Genomic DNA, 20,504 nt, shown 5'->3' on the forward strand with positions numbered 1-20,504 from the left:
CCCCATTTGCAGCTCACATCTTCGCTAGGGTGGTCTCCAGTCGGTGTCTGGTCCTCTTACATATTTATGTTATCGCATCGCATGCCACCAGGCGGCATCCAGTGTCGCGGCGGGCTGTGCTCATGATGTTCTGACTTACCACCGCGTGTTACACGCCACTTTCGCCTCTTTCTGCTCGACACGTCCCTGACGACTGGTGCTGTCCTGCAGGTGGTGACCCGGCGAGATGTCGCACGTGGGCCGCGAGCCGACGGGCCCCGGGGCCGTGGCCAGCGCGGGGGCGGCGCTGCTGGCGTCGCGGGGCGCCGTGGGGGCCGGCCTGCAGCCGCCGGTGCCGGTGCCGCCGGCGGCGGGCGGCGGAGGGCGGCTGGGGCGGCTGTCGCCCATGGTGTGCCCGCTGGCCAAGTTGGGCCGCGCGTCGCCCACGCCGTCGCCGTCGCCGTCGCCCGCCTTCGAGCCGTACCGCTACCAGCTGGAGCAGCCGCAGCAGCAGCCGCACCCCGGCTACCACCAGCCGTACCACGCCGTCGAGCACCAGGCCTACCACAAGCTCGGACACGCCTCCGCCGCCGACTCCCAGGTCAGTCCCCAGCTGCTCACTTCTCACCAGTCTCTTGACATTATCAGAAAAAAGCGACATCCTTGGAGACACTGTGGGTTCATTCACGTTTGCCACGTGACTAGGATATGGCAGCCGGGACGCGCGGCCCCAGCGACCAGCAGTTTTGCGACAGGAGAAAAATGTGAGGAAGGGCTGAAGAAGAGGGGAAGCGGAAGGGCGATGCAGCAGGGGAAGAATAAGAATAATATTTAAAAAACAGTCGTAGGTGGCACAATGCTCTTAATAAACTGAAGAACGGCGCGTTTCACCTGCATAGTGCATCATCAGGCTATCTGAAAAATATAACGGGATGACGAAATTACTATACATCCAGCGGGGTCCTAGTCTGGACTACAATAAAAGAGAAATAAGCTTCAAAACTTACCGAATAAAATTGCTTAGAGAAATGTAATGTATTCACGTCAAACGCCGGCCGCTGTGGCCGAGCGGTTCTAGGCTCTTCAGCCCGGAACCGCGCTGCTGCTGCGGTCGCAGATTCGAATCCTGCATCGAGCATGGATGTTTGTGATGTCCTTAGGCTGGTTAGGTTTAAGTAGTTCTAAGTCTAGGGAACTGATGTCCTCAGATATTAACTCCCATAGTGCTTAGAGTCATTTGAACCAATTTTAACTCACGTTAAAAAATGAAAAATTTTATTCGGTCGGTTCTTGAAGCTTTATTTTGCGTTTATAGTAGTCCAGGACAACACAAAGCCGGATTTATTGTAATGTCGTCGTCCTGTTATATTTTTCAGATAGCCTGATGATGCCCTATCTAGGCGATATACTCTTGAATTAATAAAGAACATTCTGCAACCTACGACTGTTATCTAGATGGCAGCGATCGAAGGTTGCTGTACTACCACGCGAAGATGGAGTAGAATAATTTTCAAAAGAGAATAAGTATATGAAGTAGAAGGTCACAAAAGACCGCAAGTCTCGAAAACATACGATGGCAGTTTGTAAAGAAATTACCAGGAAACTCGGATGGGTTACGCCGAGCAATACAGGGCGTTTGCATATTTGTTACACGGAAATAACTTTTAATTGTGCAAAGGGTAAACAACTTCCAGAAATGTGTTCCATAGCACTGAATGTTGTATATCTAAAAGCCTTATTTACAAGCGTTCAATGTGGCTACCATTTTTAACATAACAAATATCTCATCTGTAATCAATTTCGTGCCAAATTCTATAAAGCAAGTCTTGATATATGGTGACAAACGCCTGTATTATCCGTTGTCGTCTATGTTTCCCAGAAGCGGACGACAAACACTCTCTCTTTAACGGAACCTCATACACAGAAGACCACTGGGGTTAATTCGGGTGATTATGGTGGTCAGGATATTGTTCCACCACGTCCAGTCCAAGTAGGTAAATTCCTACGCAGTTTTGATGGAACGACGGTACTGATTAATAATTGCTTTGGTTTGGTAGCTTAGTCCTGAACTGTAGTAGCGGATTTGGTTTCATGAAACCACATACAACATGCTGGACTCTCTGCACCATTGTACGACTACGTGATGACTGTAGGAATAACTCATTCGCACATGCTACCTAGCGGGAACCTCGGCAACCAACAGTGTTAGGCGGGAATAAAACTTGAAGATATATGCATTCAGTGCTGCATGAAACATTTATACAAGTTATTTACCCTTTTCACAATTAAATGTAACTTCTGTAACACGCTGGATTTCATTCCATAAGGCCTATCCCTCCCTTGTATGCAGACGGAGCCATTATATCAAGTAAGCTAACGCAACGAAAGTGTAAAAAGTACACTTTGCGAATATTATTTTCTTTGTTATGGCTTTGCATTGACGATCCATGTAACAACGAAAAAGGAAATGCGTTATTGCTCTAAGTAATGCGACTTTGCACTGTGTGTTGTTCAATGTCTTGAATTGCATGGTAAACATTTTGCTGATATGCTAAATAGAATCTAAAAGCAGCGCTGAGGGTCAGAAAAATAGAGTGACTTCGGCAGGGAATGGGGAGAGGGACAAAGTTGGAGTTTGTTCTGGCCGCCTGTTACCCCAGCTATGCCACTGTTTGGATGTACAGAAGTTTTTTTAACTCACTTTCTTACTGTCTCATAATCACAAAAATTCGGTGTCTTTGTAGGTTTCGAGTTGTTTTCAAGTGCCTTATAAAGAAAAATAAGTAGACATTCAAAGATATTACAAATACGTTGCTAAACGACGAATAATTAAAAGTGGTACCATGGAATGGCTTTTGACCTGAGGCTGCATTAAAATATGTCTACCGTCACCATTACGTGCCAAGCACATACCAGTCAAGTAACTGCAGCTATTTCATCTCTTCTTTAATACTTGCATCCAGGATATTTTTAATTCATGTTCTGAAAATAACGCAATATTCGATCCTCCGGGAAAACTTCATGAGACACAAAACTTTAGCTAGATCTTTTTCTGTTTAACAGTTCTTTGCATTCCCCACATCGGGGCTGGATTGAAAGCGGCTATTGGGTTACATGAAATTTATAAATTTAAGTAAATTAATTTAAGAAGTTGAAAATTATTACGTCACAATGAGAACGATGAAAAGTGCATTCTCTTTATTATGAGAATGACATGATCGGGACTCCTGGTGATTGTGGGTAGTGATTGTGCTATTCGATGTATTGTAGAGGATGTTATAGGGAAAAGCATATGGGATGTCTATTTGGGAAGGAATTGATCGATGGGGTGTACTTGTAAGGAGATTGATGGGATGTCAATCTGGCAACGAAAAAGTGGGTTGCAGCCTTTGTGTGGAATGGAATGAGTAGGGCAGCTTATCGTTTTAAGGAAGGGTAATTTTAGTTATTAGTTCGAGGTCAAAGATGAGTAGGCAATAGAAATCATGAGAGGAAAGGGACTGTTTGGTCTTGGAGAGAATGTGGGATCCCTAGAGAGAGGCGCAGCAGATACACGTTCTGGAGTGCTGACCTAACAAGTGAGACTGTATCTTCAGCTGTAATAATGGGCTGGAGGGTGTGTGAGCGGTGAATAGTGGTATCAACTTCGCGGATTCTGACAGAGAGTTCAGAATTATTTCGAGAGATTTGGCCTCGCAGTTACGAGAGTCCAGGAGGTACAAGATGGAGAATTTTTCAGATTAAGGTAATCTTTGTGGACTTGTTGGGTTTGCAGTGGGAACAAATGGGTGGTTTTCTATATTTGTTTGTATGGCGATCATTTACTAGAGACAGCAAAAGCAACAGAGGGCTTGAGGTTGTGCTTTGGATGGTTCCACTTTATGGCGTTGGAAGTGAGTGACGGCCGCGTTTTTGGTTAGGTGGTCTCAGCAGATAGGGAATTCTATGTCTGCAGCTAGGCTTTACGAGTCCTTAAGTAGGCAGACATGATTGTTGGAACGCTTAGAATTTGGCGTACACTCATGATTTTAAGTTAACGTAACACAAAATAACACTTTCAAATGTTTTATAAGAGTGTAGGTGGACAAGTATATTTTCATAAGTCAAAAATAAAAAATAAAATTTGCTTAACAATTTGTAGCATCGCCACAATTACTGTGGTCCCAGCCAATGATGAATAATCAGATGACGTTATTCCAAAGACGAACCGATGACTATTTCCTTTTTGTGCCATGTGTTCAGGTTGTAGAAGAAGTAATAATTCATGTATTCTGTAAATATAGCTAGCGTCAGTTGCTTCGGACACTCATCCATGTTATTTAAGTTGTCTAGTATTACTAAATGAAGGCATCTGAAATCTGGTTTCGCAGGACAGAGCGGATTAGTTTGTGGAAAGGGGCCAAGGTCAATTACTGTTAGTTATACAAGTACACACACAACTTTATTGCTCAAACCAATGCACAGTTTTCTCCTTAAAACAACAAAGATCAATTCACGGCTGAGGGCCCAAGTAACTTCTCCAGAATAAATTTGAATGATTGCTTTTAAAACACCAGGATTTAGAGTACGGCTGAAGGCCTTACTTAAGCAAATTACAGTATCTTCTCGGCTAAAGGCCGAAATAATATTTCAGATCAGCTAAGGAAATTCTTTAAAAGCCAAGCATTTACAAATTCTGGCTAAAGGTCAAATTAAGGAAAATTCAAGTTAATTCTTCGACTGAAGGCCCAATAAAAATTTTTTTCTTTACATAATAAAGGAGAGGCTTTAAAAATAAGCTTTTACACAGTACGACAGAAAAACATCTTAAGGGGCTCCGGAAAGGCTCAAAATCATGAAAAGTTCAATTTTTACTTTTTTGCGTTTTCTGAATCTGCAGACTATTACCTTTTAATATATATAATTTATTCAATTCCGAAGACTACAACTATATTTAAATTTTTTTTAAATGTGTTCTACATGGGCGTGACCCACTGTGGCGCTGTTAAACTGCTGTCAAATGGTGTTATTATTAACGTCCGTGTTCATCAGGTACATTTTAGTGATGTGGGATAAAGTATGTGTTGTGGCTAACCTGTGATGGTTCAATATATATCGCTGGTGTGATTGTCGATTGTTTCATGTTTATTTACTCTGTCGTTATCTCGAAAATATTCGTAATTAATTCTGTTTCTTGAGTCTCTGTTTTGTTGAAGTATAATAATGAGTAAAAGTAAAGTTATTAGAAATCCTCTGAAGGCTTTTAAGAAAAGGAGAAATGTTGGAAAGCCAAAGGTATGTGTTATTACTGTAAACAATAAAGACGATGAAAATCCCCAACATAGCTTGTGTCCCAAAGAAGAAGACAGTTGGTGTAAATATAACAAAGGATTGCTAACTGGTGAAGTGTACACTCATAAGCATAGTCTGCCTCATGCAATAATGGAGGTGATAAAACCTATTTTCAGAGACTTAGCAGCACCTGAACTGTTGAAAAAGTGTATTCACGGAAAAACTCAAAACCCCAATGAAAGTGTAAATAGTGTTATATGGTCGAGAATCCCCAAGACTGTATTTGTTGGAATAGAAACACTTCACTTTGGTGTGTATGATGCTGTTGCGACTTTCAATGATGGCAGCATTGTAAGGTGCAAGGTATTTAGAAATATGGGAATGAAGATAGGTTCTAACATGGTACGAGCGATGCTTGCTTTAGACAAGGAACGCCTTCGGGCTGCAGACAGGGCTGTAAAGAGTCTAGAAATACAAGCAAGAGTAAACAGGAGGAGGAACAAGAGGAAGCTGGAGGAGGAGTTTGCAGAGGATGAAGATAATCCATCCTATGGACCTGGAATGCACTAAAAAGTTAATCCAATCTTTGTCGCTCGATTCCCAAAACTTTTATTTTCTCATACTAATTACATGTTTTCTAAGGATCTTCCAAACATATTTGTTTCAAACTTTCAGTAAATGTTACACAGTGCCTTCTGCATAATTTAACACAGCCTTTTTCCAAAAAACTGTATATTTTTGAATATATAAATAAAAAATTGCAAAAAAATGTTGTGAATTTTCATTACAATTGAAAAAAATCATCTTTAATAACTGAACTAAAATTTTGTAAAATCCCTGTGTTAAGTTGTAGCCCATATTCCAATAAATAATCTGTAAAAAGTTCAACTTCCTACCTCAAATACTTTGTGAGGAAAGATGTAATTTATAAGCGTTATTTTAACATTGCAAGTATAGGGCGTTCCGGAGCCCCTTCAGAAAACTTGAAGTATCTTGTCGGCTGAAGGCCCAACCAATTGCTCAAGAATAATTAAATACAACCTTAAGATAAACATTTACAGAACACGGCTGAAGGCCGTTTCAAAAAATTGAGATAATTAAAGAGAAACCTTACAGACAAGGATTTACATATTAAAGCCACAGATTCTGAAACAAACGCTGCTGAAGGCCTAAATACAGAGAAACAAGAATTTTAAATGAAACACGGCTGAAGGCCTAACCTTAAAGTTGTCATGAAGTTCGGCTAAAGGCCATATACTGAACATAAAACAGACAATATTAATACACGGCTGAAGGCCTGGCACACTACCTGCGACCAAAAAAAAATTACAATCACAAACAACAAACAGTGGTGCTCAGAAGGGTTCCAAGGGTCGGCCTGGGGAGGAAACTCTAACAACAGTTTAGGTGAGACAGGCAGCCAAGCTCAACACTAAACAATCGGGTGGCAACACGACCTAGGGACGGCTGAAGAACCGACCAACAACCTAATCAGTTCCCTTCCACCCGACACACTCGCTGCTCTATTTCAACCGACCGACTCAGTACTCCAGTAAGCAGACAGCATTGATCTGCTCCGTGGAAATCACAGAAGCTGCACCCGGTTCCATGTAAATACACTTACCCAAGAACTTGAACAATCGGAAAAGCAATCACTGAGGAACAACAAGGACGAATCAATTCGACACACAGAAAGTTTCCACTAGTGGTCGGCGACCAAATACACGTCGTCCGATGAGACGACCGACAGAACGACCAACCCAGGCCGTTCCCACTGAAGTTACCTGTGTCGGCAACCCCACTCAGATCGATGTTCGTTCGGAATTCGGAGACACAGCGACCCGGGTACACTGGCTCGGACCCAACCGTGCAGAGGTAACTCTTGCCCATTGGCCACGACGTCTCCGCACAAGAAAGGAACCGACCCACGTCCGGCAAGATGATCAATTGACGAGGCCCAGAAACGGTCAAAAGACCAAATACACGTCGCCGATGAGACGACCACCCGAACGACCAACCAACGGTCGTCCCGCTCCAATCTCCTTCCGTCGGTCAGTTCATGTGCGTCGCCAGCTGTTCGCACCTCACAGGCGCTCCGTCCCCGACTTCACTGCCGCTGCGTCCGGACTCAACTCTCGACAGACGACGACCCGGAAATACTAGCGGTCGATCCAGAGATGGTACGACAGTGCACCTATCGATAAGCGCTGCTGCTGTCACTCACGAGCAAGCAAACCAGCAACCTAGTGACGCCAGTAAATCGCATTAAAAGAAAAACAAGGCGACAGAACCACAGAAACAAGATGACGAGCAATAAACGACATGACCACGAGCCGCGCACGGCTCAGCATCCCCAAAGAGAGCTCTTGATGTTGTACACAATCGAGCAAAGTTCTTCGTGGTTCAAACTGGAGTCAGCTACAATGCAATAACCGTTTCGTTTGTGCGTATTGAGTAAGTGGTTAACAAACAGTAATGTCGGAATAAATTTCACGTCACCACAAAGAATAACGTAAGGAAACAGACGAAACGGCAGGTTAAAAAAAGAGCAAAACTAATGTCATGGAAAATTATTTATTTAACCTGACGGTGGCCAATTTAAGGACGTTTGTAAACGTGGAGGGAACCGCGTACCTGTTAAACTGTTCTTGTTCGTAGCGGAAATTTCCAGGTTAGTTATTGCAAACGTTGTAAATGTCGATCTCTTCAAGGGCGTTCGTGACCCTGTCTTTAACTTACTAGAGGACCTATTAATTGTTACTTATGCTATCGAGATTAAGTGTGCATGTTAACAGGTAATTATCAGAGGTGGATTTTGTAGCTTCAGTGCTGTCAGTACGCTCTTTGATCCATATTGTAAAATTTCATCCAGTCCTCTGACTGCAGAGGAAGATGCTATAAGCAGTCTGCATCCCACGCGCCAAATAGCATTTTGTGCATACACTCTTAGCGCCACTAAATGAGTGACAAAACACGATCAACCCGCTATGCGCTTCGTCTTGTGACGTTTCGTTTCTTCATATCGGTGCTTTTACCTTTTATGACCCGATGGTAGCGGTATAGCGCTCTCAGCGAATGAACAATATTCTGCTTATGCTGTCAAGGTGTGCAGGAAAACATCCAGTTGTAGGGGGCAGTGTTCCGATGACTTTATTCCAAGAGTTGCGTAACAGAGAAAGTAACTTTACACAGTCCAACTGGTTCTACGAGTAAGATTAAACTCCGTTCTCAGTAAAGATGAAGTTTCCATGGTTGCCATAACTTCATGTTGAGTACGCAGGGAGGTCGTTTTCGAAGCTTTCGGCTTTCCGTGAGGACTCTTTGTGGTATGGTGGCAGACACAAACAAGTCAGTAAATGGATATCACAAGACAAAACAACACGTTTATACGCCACTGCGTATTCTCAATAAATTGTCAACATAATTTTGTATGTTAATGCTTGTTGTCTTAACAGTCCCCTACCCTGGTCAAAATTCATTATAACCTTTTGACGTAAGGTAACCATTTCAAGCAGAGAGACTTTTTCTGGGAGCGTCCCTGCAATATGTCAGTAAGGTAGGTTGACTGGATCGCGAACTCTGGAACGGCAGGCATCAGCTGTAAAGTTATGCGAGTCGTTACAGAACGTAAGTTCGTTCCTTAACCTAGGCTCAGGTACGGGCAGAACAAACAGGCGAGCAATAACCATGTAATCAAAATTAATATCAAAGCAAAACCGCTTCATAAATTCCATCTTATAGAGTTCCATTAGCAACGCTACTACGGATCAGATCACGTTTGCCGAAACAGAATAATATTTTGACAGCGCAACAGTTTCCAACAACAAATTATTAACTGCCAGAATCTTATACATGAAACGGGCGATTTGGCAACCCTGAAAACAGCACCTTACGTTAGGAAACGTCAGAAAACTTGAGTGGTGCCATCTCGGCAACCTATTGACCCTGGTATCAGTGTTCAGTTGACATGCAGTTGGGACAGGTGAACATCGCGCTGTTGCCGTCAAGTCGTCGTTTTACAAAAAAACAACGACAGCTACTCGGCCGCGTATCGTCTGTTTCGTGCTTATTACAACCTCGCATGTCATGCCGCAGTCCTGTCGGCACATGATATCAAAATATGAGTACAGAACTATGACGAAACGGTGATACGGCGTGAAAAAGGGGTGTAAGTGTAAAGCTCGTGTTTCAAGAATCATCTTGAGGTTGAATCTCTCCTGTCCGTGTTTGCTTGCAATTAGATTTGTTTCTGAATAGGGTCCAGCTTGAGCAAAACACAATTTCCTATTTTTCTTTTTATTCCCCAGACGTGTCTCACTGAAGCTACAGCATCCTCAGTGGGTTTTATGCTATCTTCTTGTTGCCATATACTGTGTATTTCCTGGATTTTATGTAATTCATCTTAGTTGATTTGTTTCAAAGTTTGTCAGTTTTGCTGGTTCCCTATTATCTTCCTGTGAAGGCCTGCACTAAGTAACTTTTCGTGTCATTGTTTACAAACAACAGAGCTACTCGGAACAAGCTGTCCGCCATCTTGTTTCTGTTTGTAAACAGTGACACGAAAAGTTACTTATTGCAGGTCTTCACAGGAAGATAACAGGGTAACCGGCAAAAATGACAAACTTTGAAACAAAACAATTACATTGAATTACATAAAATCGAGAAAATCCAGAGCATGTAACAAGAAGATAACATAAAACCCACTGGTGACGCTGTAACTTCAGGGAAACATCTATGGGGCATAAAAAGAAAGATAAGGAACTGTGTTTTGCTCAAGGCGGACTCTCTCCAAAAAACAAATATTGCGAGAGTGGAAGAAGCCTTCAACCGAAGTCCCAGGTGTTTTTCCCGCAAGCGTGCGTTGCAGCTTGACATACCGTACCGCAGTGTAAGGGCAACATTGCGAACTGCAATACCACCCATACAAATTCAGATAATGTAAAAACTAAGTGCGGACGACCTCCTAAAGAGACTACGCTTTTACCGGAAATTGTAGGAACTCATGAAAGACAACCCAGGCTTTTGCGACAGTCTGATCATGAGCAACGACGCCAATTTCTGTGTCAAGCTTAGTTAACAAGCAAAACTTTACATACTGGTCACGTGAAAATTCTGAAATGCTTCATGAAATCCCATTTCACAGTCAGAAACACGAGCGGAGTATCATCGTTTGGAATCATAGGACCTTTTTTTAAGACTATCGCGCAATGGTGTTACTGTGAATATAGAACGTTAAGTTGACATGTTGAACTATTTCCTAGAGCGACAGCTTGCTGATATTCCTGTAACTGCAAACACATTCTTCCAGCAAGACGGGGCGACGTGTCATACCTCACAGCATTCCATAAATGTGCTGCAGAGCATCTTTCCTCATTTTTGGTCATTTCACCTACAAGAACGGGGACATTTCCTGATCCCGTGACCCTTCAGAATGTCATTTCTATCTTTGGGGTTATTTGAATGTCGGATCTTACTGTGAGATCCACCACGCACTATCCAGGAACTGAAACATCAAATCCGACAGGAAGTTAATCGAATTCTAAGGCAGTCCAGCAAGATGAAATGCCTAGCTTCCGTAAAAGACTTGAAATGTTCACGAAGGAAAATGGCAACAACGTACTTGATGCCTTTTTCAAGTGCAGGACATTTTAAATTGCAAGCATTCTAAATTCATGTTGTACTGTTATATCACTAAGAATAAATTTATGTCAGTGGTAGAGGTTTCAAAATCGGCAGTCAAACTGTGCACTTGTCACATACACAAATATCCGAAAAGCATCCCACGTATGTAGGACATTTATTCCGTTTTCTTGTGCATCAGTTTTGTTTTGCATCAGCTTTCTGACTAGTTTAATTTGGCTTTCTCGACTGTGCCAACTTCTTTATCTCAGAGTAGCACTTACGTACACCTCCTTGATTATTACTTGTAGGTATTCAAACTTCTATTTTGCCCTGTAATTTTTGCTCCTTTAGTACCACGCAAGTTACTACCTGGTGTAGTAAAATCATCAAGTCCATTTCTCTAGACAGTGTTTTCTACATGCTTTTTCCTCGCCTATTCTGCTAAGAACCTCTTCATTTCTTACGGGTCGACTTAATTTTCAGCATTTTACTGTAGCACCATACTCAGACGCTCAGATTCTCCTCCTTTCCGGTTTCCCTCGCTCCGTGATCCACTTCAGTACAGTGCTGTGTTAAGACGCACCTCCTCAGAAATTTCTTCCTCTTCGTTGATGCTGATAACTTGTTTTAGCGAGTGATCTCATGTCTCACTGTGCTCATTTATTCCTACATCCACGCATCGTCCTGAATGCGTGATTTTTGCAGAACTCCTTCAGTTCAACTGCCTTGTGATTTGTAATTCTGACGTTCAGTTCATTGCTAATGTCATGACTGCTACTCTTCATTACTTCTGTCTTTCTTTAACTTTCAGTCCGTATTTGTGGTCATTAGACTGTGATTCCATTCAAGAAGTTCTGAATTTTTTTTCTTACTTTCACCGACGACGACTTTATTTCCATCATTTCTTTGCTGATGTATACGGTGAACTGCAGGGAAGAAAGACGGCATCCCTGTCTTACGCCCTTTTGAATGTGAACCTTCCTCTCCTCATTTATTTGCCAAGAACGTTACTGTTGTAATATTTCACTAACAGATCTTGTTATTTACATTCTCGTTTACAAACGCCAACTGACAATTCACAGCTTCTCGACTCCAGCTACCTGCAAGGCACTCGTTATTTATGGATCCCATTAACTTGCGCTCGGTGATCGCAGTGATCAACTGACAGTCAGTGGGCTGTACTAGATTCACGCACTTGGTTTCCTTACAGGCGTACCAGCTCCGCGCGTCGCCGTCGTTGGAGCACCAAGCGTACCACCACAAGCTCGGGAGGTCGTCGCCGGCGCTGGACCACCGCCAGGGCTACCACCACCAGCTGGAGCAGAGTTACCACCTGCTGAACCGCAGGTCGCCGTCGCCGTCGCCGCCGCCGCCCTGCTACCACCAGGCCTACCACCACAAGCTGGGCCGCGCGTCGCCGTCTCTAGATCAGGGCTACCACACCCTCGTCTCCCCCAGCCCGGGACCCTCCACGCCGGGGCCCTGGGTCGAGCCTGCCAGCAAGGTGAGTGACTAGCTGGCTTATGCAGCGAGCTAATCACTACAGTTCTGTGATCAAAGGTGGAAGGAGGGGAATCACATCGATATGATGATTATATTATCAGAGCTCTTAGCATATGTTTGAAAGGAATGTGCTTAACGTACTCTATGTGATCAAAAGTATCCGGACATCTGGCTGAAAGTGACTTGTAAGTTCGTGGCGCCCTCGATCGGTACTGCTGGAATTCAATATGGTGTTGGCCTACCCTTAACCTCGATGACAGCTTCCACTCTCGCAAGCATACATTCAATCAGATGCTGGAAGATTTCTTGGGGGATGACAGACCATTCTTCAAAGAATGCTGCACTGAGGGGAGGTATCGAGGTATCGATGTCGGTCGGTGAGGTCTGGCACGAAGTCTGCGTTCCAAACCATCCTTAAGGTGTTCTATAGGATTCAGTTCAGAACTCTGTGCAGGCCAGAACTCTGTGCAGGCCAGTCCATTGCAGGGATGTTATTGTCGTGTAACCACTTCACCGCAGACCGTGCATTATGAATAGGTGCTCGATCGTGTTGAAATCCCGAATTGCTCATCAGCAGTTGGGAGCAAGAAGGTGCTTAAAACGTCAGTGTAGGCCTGTGCTGTAATAGTGCGACGCGAAACAACAAGGGGTGCAAGCCCCTTCCATGAAAAACACGACCACACCACAACACAACCGCCTCCGAGTTTTACTGTTTGCACTACACTCGCTGCCAGATGACGTTTACCGGGCATTCGCCATACCCACACCCTGCCATCGGATCGTCACATTGTGTACCGTGATTCGTCGTTCCACACAACGTTTTTCCACTGTTAAATCGTCCAATGTTTACGCTCCTTACACCAAGCGAGGCGTCGTTTGGCATTTACCGGCGTGATGTGTGGCTTATGAGCAGCTGCTCGACCTTGAACTCCAAGTTTTCTCATCTTCCGCCTACCTCTCACTGTACTTGCAGTGGATCCTGATGCAGTTTGGAATTCCTGTGTGATGGTCTGAATAGGTGTTTGCCTATTACACATTACGACCCTCTTCAACTGTCGGCGGTATCTGTCAGTCAACAGACGAGGTCGACTGTACGCTTTTGTGCTGTTCGTGTCCCTTCACGTTTCCACTTCACCATCACATCGGACACAGTGGACCTAGGGATGTTTAGGAATGTGGAAATCTCGCGTACAAAGTATGACATAAGTGACACCCAATCACCTGACTACGTTCGAAGTCCGTGTGTTCCGTGGAGCACCCCATTCTGCTCTCTCACGTCTAATGGCTACTGAGTTCGCTGATATGGAGTACCTGGCAGTAGGCGGCAGCACATTGCACCTAATATGAGAAACGTATGTTTCTGGGGGTGGCCGGATACTTTTGATCACGTAGTGTATTTAAAGCTACATCCTCGACGGCTGTAGTGAAGTAAACCCGTTCTTTGTTCGTCAATTTAAGTCCACAAATATCAACTGTCAATCGACCTACGTCTGCACCTATAGTCCGCAAACTACCTTACGGTACGTGGATTACATCCATTGTCACCACCATTTCACCCATCCAATTGGTTCAATTGGCTCTGAGCACTATGGGACTTAACTTCTGAGGTCATCAGTCCCCTAGAACTTAGAACTACTTAAACCTAACTAACCTAAGGACATCACACACATCCATGCCCGAGGCAGGATTCGAACCTGCGACCGTAGCGGTCGCGCGGTTCCAGACTGTAGCGCCTAGAACCACTCGGCCACTCCGGCCGGCTTCACCCATCCCTCTACATTTGAAAATAGCTCGTAATAATTTCTACGTCGTGGTCGTTTCGCAAGACGTATGTGGCAGGAAGTAACGCTCTCTGAGTTTGAACTGTAAAATCACCCTATGATGCATAAAGCCACTCGTGTAACGTCTGCGACTTGATTTTGTTGAGTATCCCCGTAACACTCTCGCGCCTACTTAGCAATCCAGTGACGAATCGGGCCTGTGTTTGTTAGATCTTTTCTACGTAATAAGGCTTGTGAGCAGTTCTCAAAATCGCTCGAACAAGAGTTTTGCAAGCTACCTCTCATGGATGAAATATACCGTCGAGTCACATTAATGCTATTACTGCCAACGTTCAACGTCAACGTGCTGTGACCACCCATAGTCGACAGGAGGCAGCACTGGCAGGGGAGAGTATATAAAGCGTGTTGGTGGGATGCGGAGAAACAGTGCAGTCATTGTCGTAATGGGGAAAAGCGCTATCTGTCTGACTTCCAAAACGGCACGATCATTGGCTCTCATGCCAAGGGTGGACGCATTTCTGAAACGGCTATGTTTTTAAACTTTTCGCGTGCCATCGTTGTTAAAGAACACCGTGGAAGGCTAAATGATGCTATCCAAAACCGGCACTGAAGCATCTGTGATGAACCACGGTCCATAGATGACAAGGATGAACGACTCCTGCTGAAATGTGTGCGGGCGAATAGATGTGCAACTGCTAAGCAACTGACCGCCAATATGTACCAAGGGGTACCAACATTGGTTCCGCAGCAGGCTCCTAGGTCATGCACTCATGCTGACTGCTGCTCATCGGCAACGAATGCTGGAATTTGCACGCAAACACCGCAGTCGGACGTCCACTAGGTGGAGACAGGTGGCTTTATCTGTGTTTTATCCTCCATCAGACAGATGACCGTAGGCTTGTATGGCGTGAAACTTCTGAAAGCAAACACCCTGCAACAATTGTAGCAAAGATCTAGCCTGGAGAAGGGAGAGTTATGATTCTGGAAGGCACACTGGATCAACACAAGTATGTATCTGTCCTTGGGGACCATGTCCGTTCCAGTACGCAGTTTGCTTTCGCTCGGAACGATTGCATGTACCAGCAGCACAATGCAACCTGTCACACAGTTCGCAGCGTACGTGGCTGGTTCGAAGAGTACCAGGGTGGTTTTACAGTACTCGTCTGGCCACCAGGTTGCCGGAATTGAAACCGAATCGAGAATTTGTGGGACCAACTCAAGTGGGTGTTCGCTCCATGGGTCCTCAACCGATAAGTCTAAAGCAACTGGACAGGGTATTGGAGTCACCATAGCTCCAAATCATTACCTTTACCTATCAGTTTAATAAGTCACAGCTGCAAAATACTAACGCGAATTATTTACAGACGAATGGAAAAACTGGTAGAAGCCGACCTCGGGGAAGATCAGTTTGGATTCCGCAGAAATGTTGGAACACGTGAGGCAATACTGACCCTACGACTTATCTTAGAAAATAGATTAAGGAAAGGCAAACCTACATTTCTAGCATTTGTAGACTTAGAGAAAGCTTTTGACATTGTTGACTGGAATACTCTCTTTCAAATTCTAAAGGTGGCAATACAGGGAGTGAAAGGCTATTTACAATTTGTACAGAAACCAGATGGCAGTTATAAGAGTCGAGGGGCACGAAAGGGAAGCATCGGTTGGGAAGGGAGTGAGACAGGGTTGTAGCCTGTCCCCGATGTTATTCAATCTGTATATTGAGCAAGCAGTAAAGGAAACAAAATAAAAATTCGGAGTAGGTATTAAAGTCCATGGAGAAGAAATAAAAACGTTGAGGTTCGCCGATGACATTGTAATTCTGTCAGAGACAGCAAAGGACTTGGAAGAACAGTTGAACGGAATGGACAGAGTCTTGAAAGGAGGATATAAGATGAACATCAACAAAAGCGAAACGGGGATAATGGAATGTAGTCAAATTAAATCGGGTGATGCTGAGGGGATTAGATTAGGAAATGAGACGCTTAAAGTAGTAAAGGAGTTTTGCTATTTGGGGAGCAAAATAACTGATGATGGTCGAAGTAGAGAGGACATAAAATGTAGACTGGCAATGGCAAGGAAAGCGTTTCTGAAGAAGAGAAATTTGTTAACATCCAGTATAGATTTAAGTGTCAGGAAGTCGTTTCTGAAAGTATTTGTATGGAGTGTAGCCATGTATGGAAGTGAAACATGGACGATAAATAGTTTGGACAAGAAGAGAAGAGAAGCTTTTGAAATGTGGTGCTACAGAAGAATGCTGAAGATTAGATGGGTAGATCACATAACTAATGAGGAGGTATTGAATAGGATTGGGGAGAAGAGAAGTTTGTGGCACAACTTGACTAGAAGAAGGGACCGGTTTGTAGGACATGTTCTGAGGCATCAAGGGATCACAAATTTAGTACTGGAGGGCAGCGTGGAGGGTAAAAATCGTAGAGGGAGACCAAGAGATGAATACACTAAACAGATTCAGAAGGATGTAGGTTGCAGTAAGTACTGGGAGATGAAGAAGCTTGCACAGGATAGAATAACATGGAGAGCTGCTTCAAACCAGTCTCAGGACTGAAGACGACAACAAACAACAACCTTGCAGAACCTCATTTACTCTTTGCCTACAGCTCTCGCAGCGCTCTGTGTCTCAAAAGGTGGTTATTCAGGCTTTTTACAGGTGGTCACAGTAACATGATTGGCAGTGCACAATTACTCAATATTGTTCCAGTGAATTTCAGGCTGTTACCGTCTTTTCCCACAGTTAGTTTATGTGGTCATGCTAGTTTAAGTCGCTCAAGACAGTTATTCCTAAATATCTCACGGTTGTTGGAGATTTCAGTGGTTTACTAACAATAGTCAAATCCTTACAATAGTGAAATTCTTACCTATTTGTGCACAATACGTTACATTTGCTTACGATCTGTGTCAACTGACATTCCGTGCACCTATCTTCGATCCTCCGCAGGTCTTCCTGTACTTATTAGTTCCTTAGTTTTCGGAGAGTGCTTGTATCCCGCAACTGTATAATCAGTTAAGGAAACAACGGTCCAGCTGTTGATGTGAACTTCATTTTAGTCCGCTACCGGATTAGGCTTTCCCATACAGGCTATTTGCGAGTGAAGCTGAAACTACCACGCTTCTTCTTCTTTTTCTGCTTCACAGGGTCGGCATGTTAATCTAGATTTGGCAATGTTAACGGTAAACAGTAGCCACACCTGCCCCTCTCCTCCCGGGACAGGTATTTGTGCATCCCATCTGTTTGCATTTAGTGTTACCCCATTGAGAGTATGAGAAGGTGTTGGCGAACAGTAAGTGAGTTGGGACGTGGGTAGCACATCGGTATTCACCTAGTAGGATGTAGAGAACCACCTAACCACCACATAAAGGCTTGTCAGCACACGAGACCTCGTCGTTAACACGCTGGGTGGGCGGATCCGATCCGGGCCGGCGCTGCTCCCTGAATCCCGGAAGTCCCCGCACTAGAGAGCGCGGCTACCCAGGCTGGTCTCGATCTGAAACTGCAGGGTTTAATGCATATTGTACTGGATGTATAGTGTTTTCGGAAACTGCCTGAAAAGTTTGTAAGCGTGTTGTAGGGCAGTTTGCCATCAGAAGTAATTGTTAAGACAAAAATTCCATGCTTTGCACCGTTTCCTAGTTATTTATCATTAATGTTTGCCAGTAAGTTCGTCACTCGCGCAAATTTTCAAACATGCTGCCAGAGGTGGTGTCGCCAAACGTGTTCTTCGTTTGGTTTCCTCTAAGGAACATACGTAGCTGCTGCTCACCTATCTTAAATCTATCACTTTCAAAAAAGGAATATTTTAACTGTTAATGAGCATTTCAACAAATGGTTACTCACGGACCCACAGACGTCAGTGCATTACCGCATTTTAGCACGTGCAGGTGCTTGAATTTGCGCACGACGACCTGACTGATTAACTGCAGTGCCAAATAATGTGGAAAAGTTGCAGCGTATGGAATTTTTTCTTAATCTTTATTTCTCAGCTTAATCTCCGCAGCAGCACCTTTACAAGACTTTCAGGCTGTTTGTAATCACCTTATTTAAATACGTACATAATAGACACCAAAAATTACGATTGTGTACAGTATAAGTACAAAATATACATATATATATATATATATATATATATATATATATATATATATATATATATATCTTAAATTCACATTAAAAGTATGCCTTAGTTTCAATAGGAGTTATATTCTGACATGTTGCAAATTTCATGCTATACTAATAAAAAGATAAAAATAGTTTTTGGATTGGATAAAATTCTAAAATGGTTGCAATGAAAGGTGCGTCCCGGTCGAATGTAAAGTCTCATCCTCTGGCGTTAGTGTTCAAAATTTTAGACAAAGAGTTAATGCCCCTGTATACGATATTTTATAAAGGCCGTCTCTTACTCGCAAGGTGGAGTGCTTAGAAAAACATTTACTAACTCTTGTATTAGATGCAACAACGAAATTCTTTCAGCAGTGTGTGTGTGTGTGTGTGTGTGTGTGTGTGTGTGTGTGTGTGTGGGCTGGGGGGGGGGGGGCGGGGGTCACCGATCCTGCATCTTCCATTGCACATAAAGAATCTGGGATGGAGTCTGTTCGGATATCGTGAGAAGATCGAAGCTATCGTCTTCACTTGTACAGTATTTGAATGGTGAGAATGTATTTTTCGATGCAGGAGACATTAAAATGATATTGGACTTTCGCTGTAGACAATAACCACCGAAAGCTGCTGAGAGTTTTTATTTTCCTTATTCCGCAGTTAAATTCAACCCTGAGGTCATCGTGTGGCAGAATGTTTACGACTTTTCGTGGTGAATCCCATATGTCTACCATTTTGAAATGTAATCCATAATAATTAATCATTGTACTCAAAAATACAAGTGTAATAAATGAATGAGCCATGTTGTTTCATGTTAGTAATTATTTATCAATAAAATTTCTTTCATAGAAATCGGTGTTGGACGTTTTGACGAAAATTTTATGTTCAGATATTATCCGGAAACATTCTAAAGTTTCAATAGTTTCTTACTTGGGGGTGGCCAATTACGACTCTTGGAGTCCTAGCGCTTTCTGTTTTTTCCAGCGTCTTATTACTTACTAGTCTAATAAAACTAGTGTGATTACTTGTGAAGCCGAAGAATTGCATTCCATCACAAAATTCGCTTTCGTCTCGTAACGGCCATTACAGGATCAAGAAAAGAATACGGCCCACCTGTTCAAGCACTAGCGCGGAAATGCAACTCATCACACGTCTATAGCTGCGGTCTCTCTTTTATCCGAACTGACAGCTGTTTCTGTGACATAAATCTATGCCTTTTACAGTCCCACTACTTGGTTTTGTCATACTGAAAAGCGAACTACGTTGGCTTCCCTTATTCGAACATTCGTATCTAGCGCCACGTGGCTACGTCCAATTATCCCAGGATTACTTCTGGGTTCTTCTCAGTCATGGCATTATAAACCACCAAATTACGGGATTTTTTGGGACTGTAATAGTGCCGTTCCTTTAGCCTTGACGGCAGAGATAATCGTATTTCAAGCATACAATTCCGCTTGACGGAAATAAAAACCACAGGATTAAATCTATGGTCTGATAATAAAATGGAGTCATCGGCGTGCCATAAAACTTTTATATAACCCATTCCCTCTCTAAGGCCCGTTTGATAGTCGGCACTTGTGGTAATTTCGTTTTCCGCTAATTTTATGGCCGTTCTTATGTTATTTTCATTTTGGTAGATGTCTTATCTTTACCAGGTTTTTGCCGCGATGATCCGGAAAAAAGAACGTTTTTTAAATGCTAGTACTCATGTCAAAAATACGCCTGTAAATGTTACTTTATAAAGGGCGACTCTCTACCACTAAGATATGACCCACAAAACTAAATCAGACAATCTTATACGCCAGTTATCCCAAAATTTACATTGCAATTACGGAACGTGGCCGATACCAAAAAAGTTTGATGTTGCTCTGTGAATGTGATGTATTCAGTCGATTCCTTTATTCAGAAACCTGTGGTTGAATTTGAGAAATGGGGAACTCATTCGGTACTGAAAAGTCCCCTAATATTCTTTTATTTCCGTTCCCAATTGGCTGTGTGAAGACGTCAATGAGCCACTGCTACAAATGTCACGCGACAAAAATATCATTCTCTGTTGAAGCTTTCCCTTTTAAATGAGAATGATTTTTCTTTTTTGCGGAGTGGAAAATAGCGTAGCGATAAAATATGACTTACAATTTTTTATTTATTTATCAGGTTGCGTCGAACATGCGAGCTAATGACTTTACCATAGAACTAGTCAATACATAGTCTCCAGAATTCCGGGTACAAAATTTTCAAAC

The 20,504-nt window shown here is 43.2% G+C and overlaps 1 protein-coding gene across 1 annotated transcript in view; it reads left to right on the forward strand.

Moving 5' to 3' along the window:
* Nucleotides 1–352: 352 nt before the first annotated feature.
* LOC126260650 (F-box/LRR-repeat protein 7-like) overlaps nucleotides 353–20,504 on the forward strand; it is a gene marked incomplete at its 5' end in the record, with an annotated part of 240,820 nt that continues 220,668 nt past the window's right edge. The window contains 2 exons of the mRNA XM_049957987.1: nucleotides 353–580; nucleotides 12,083–12,376. Of these exons, the coding sequence (XP_049813944.1) occupies nucleotides 353–580; nucleotides 12,083–12,376 (522 nt within the window). The remainder of the gene's footprint in view (nucleotides 581–12,082; nucleotides 12,377–20,504) is intronic.

The sequence above is a fragment of the Schistocerca nitens genome, chromosome 5 (genome assembly GCF_023898315.1).
Source record: "Schistocerca nitens isolate TAMUIC-IGC-003100 chromosome 5, iqSchNite1.1, whole genome shotgun sequence".
NCBI lineage: Eukaryota > Metazoa > Arthropoda > Insecta > Orthoptera > Acrididae > Schistocerca > Schistocerca nitens.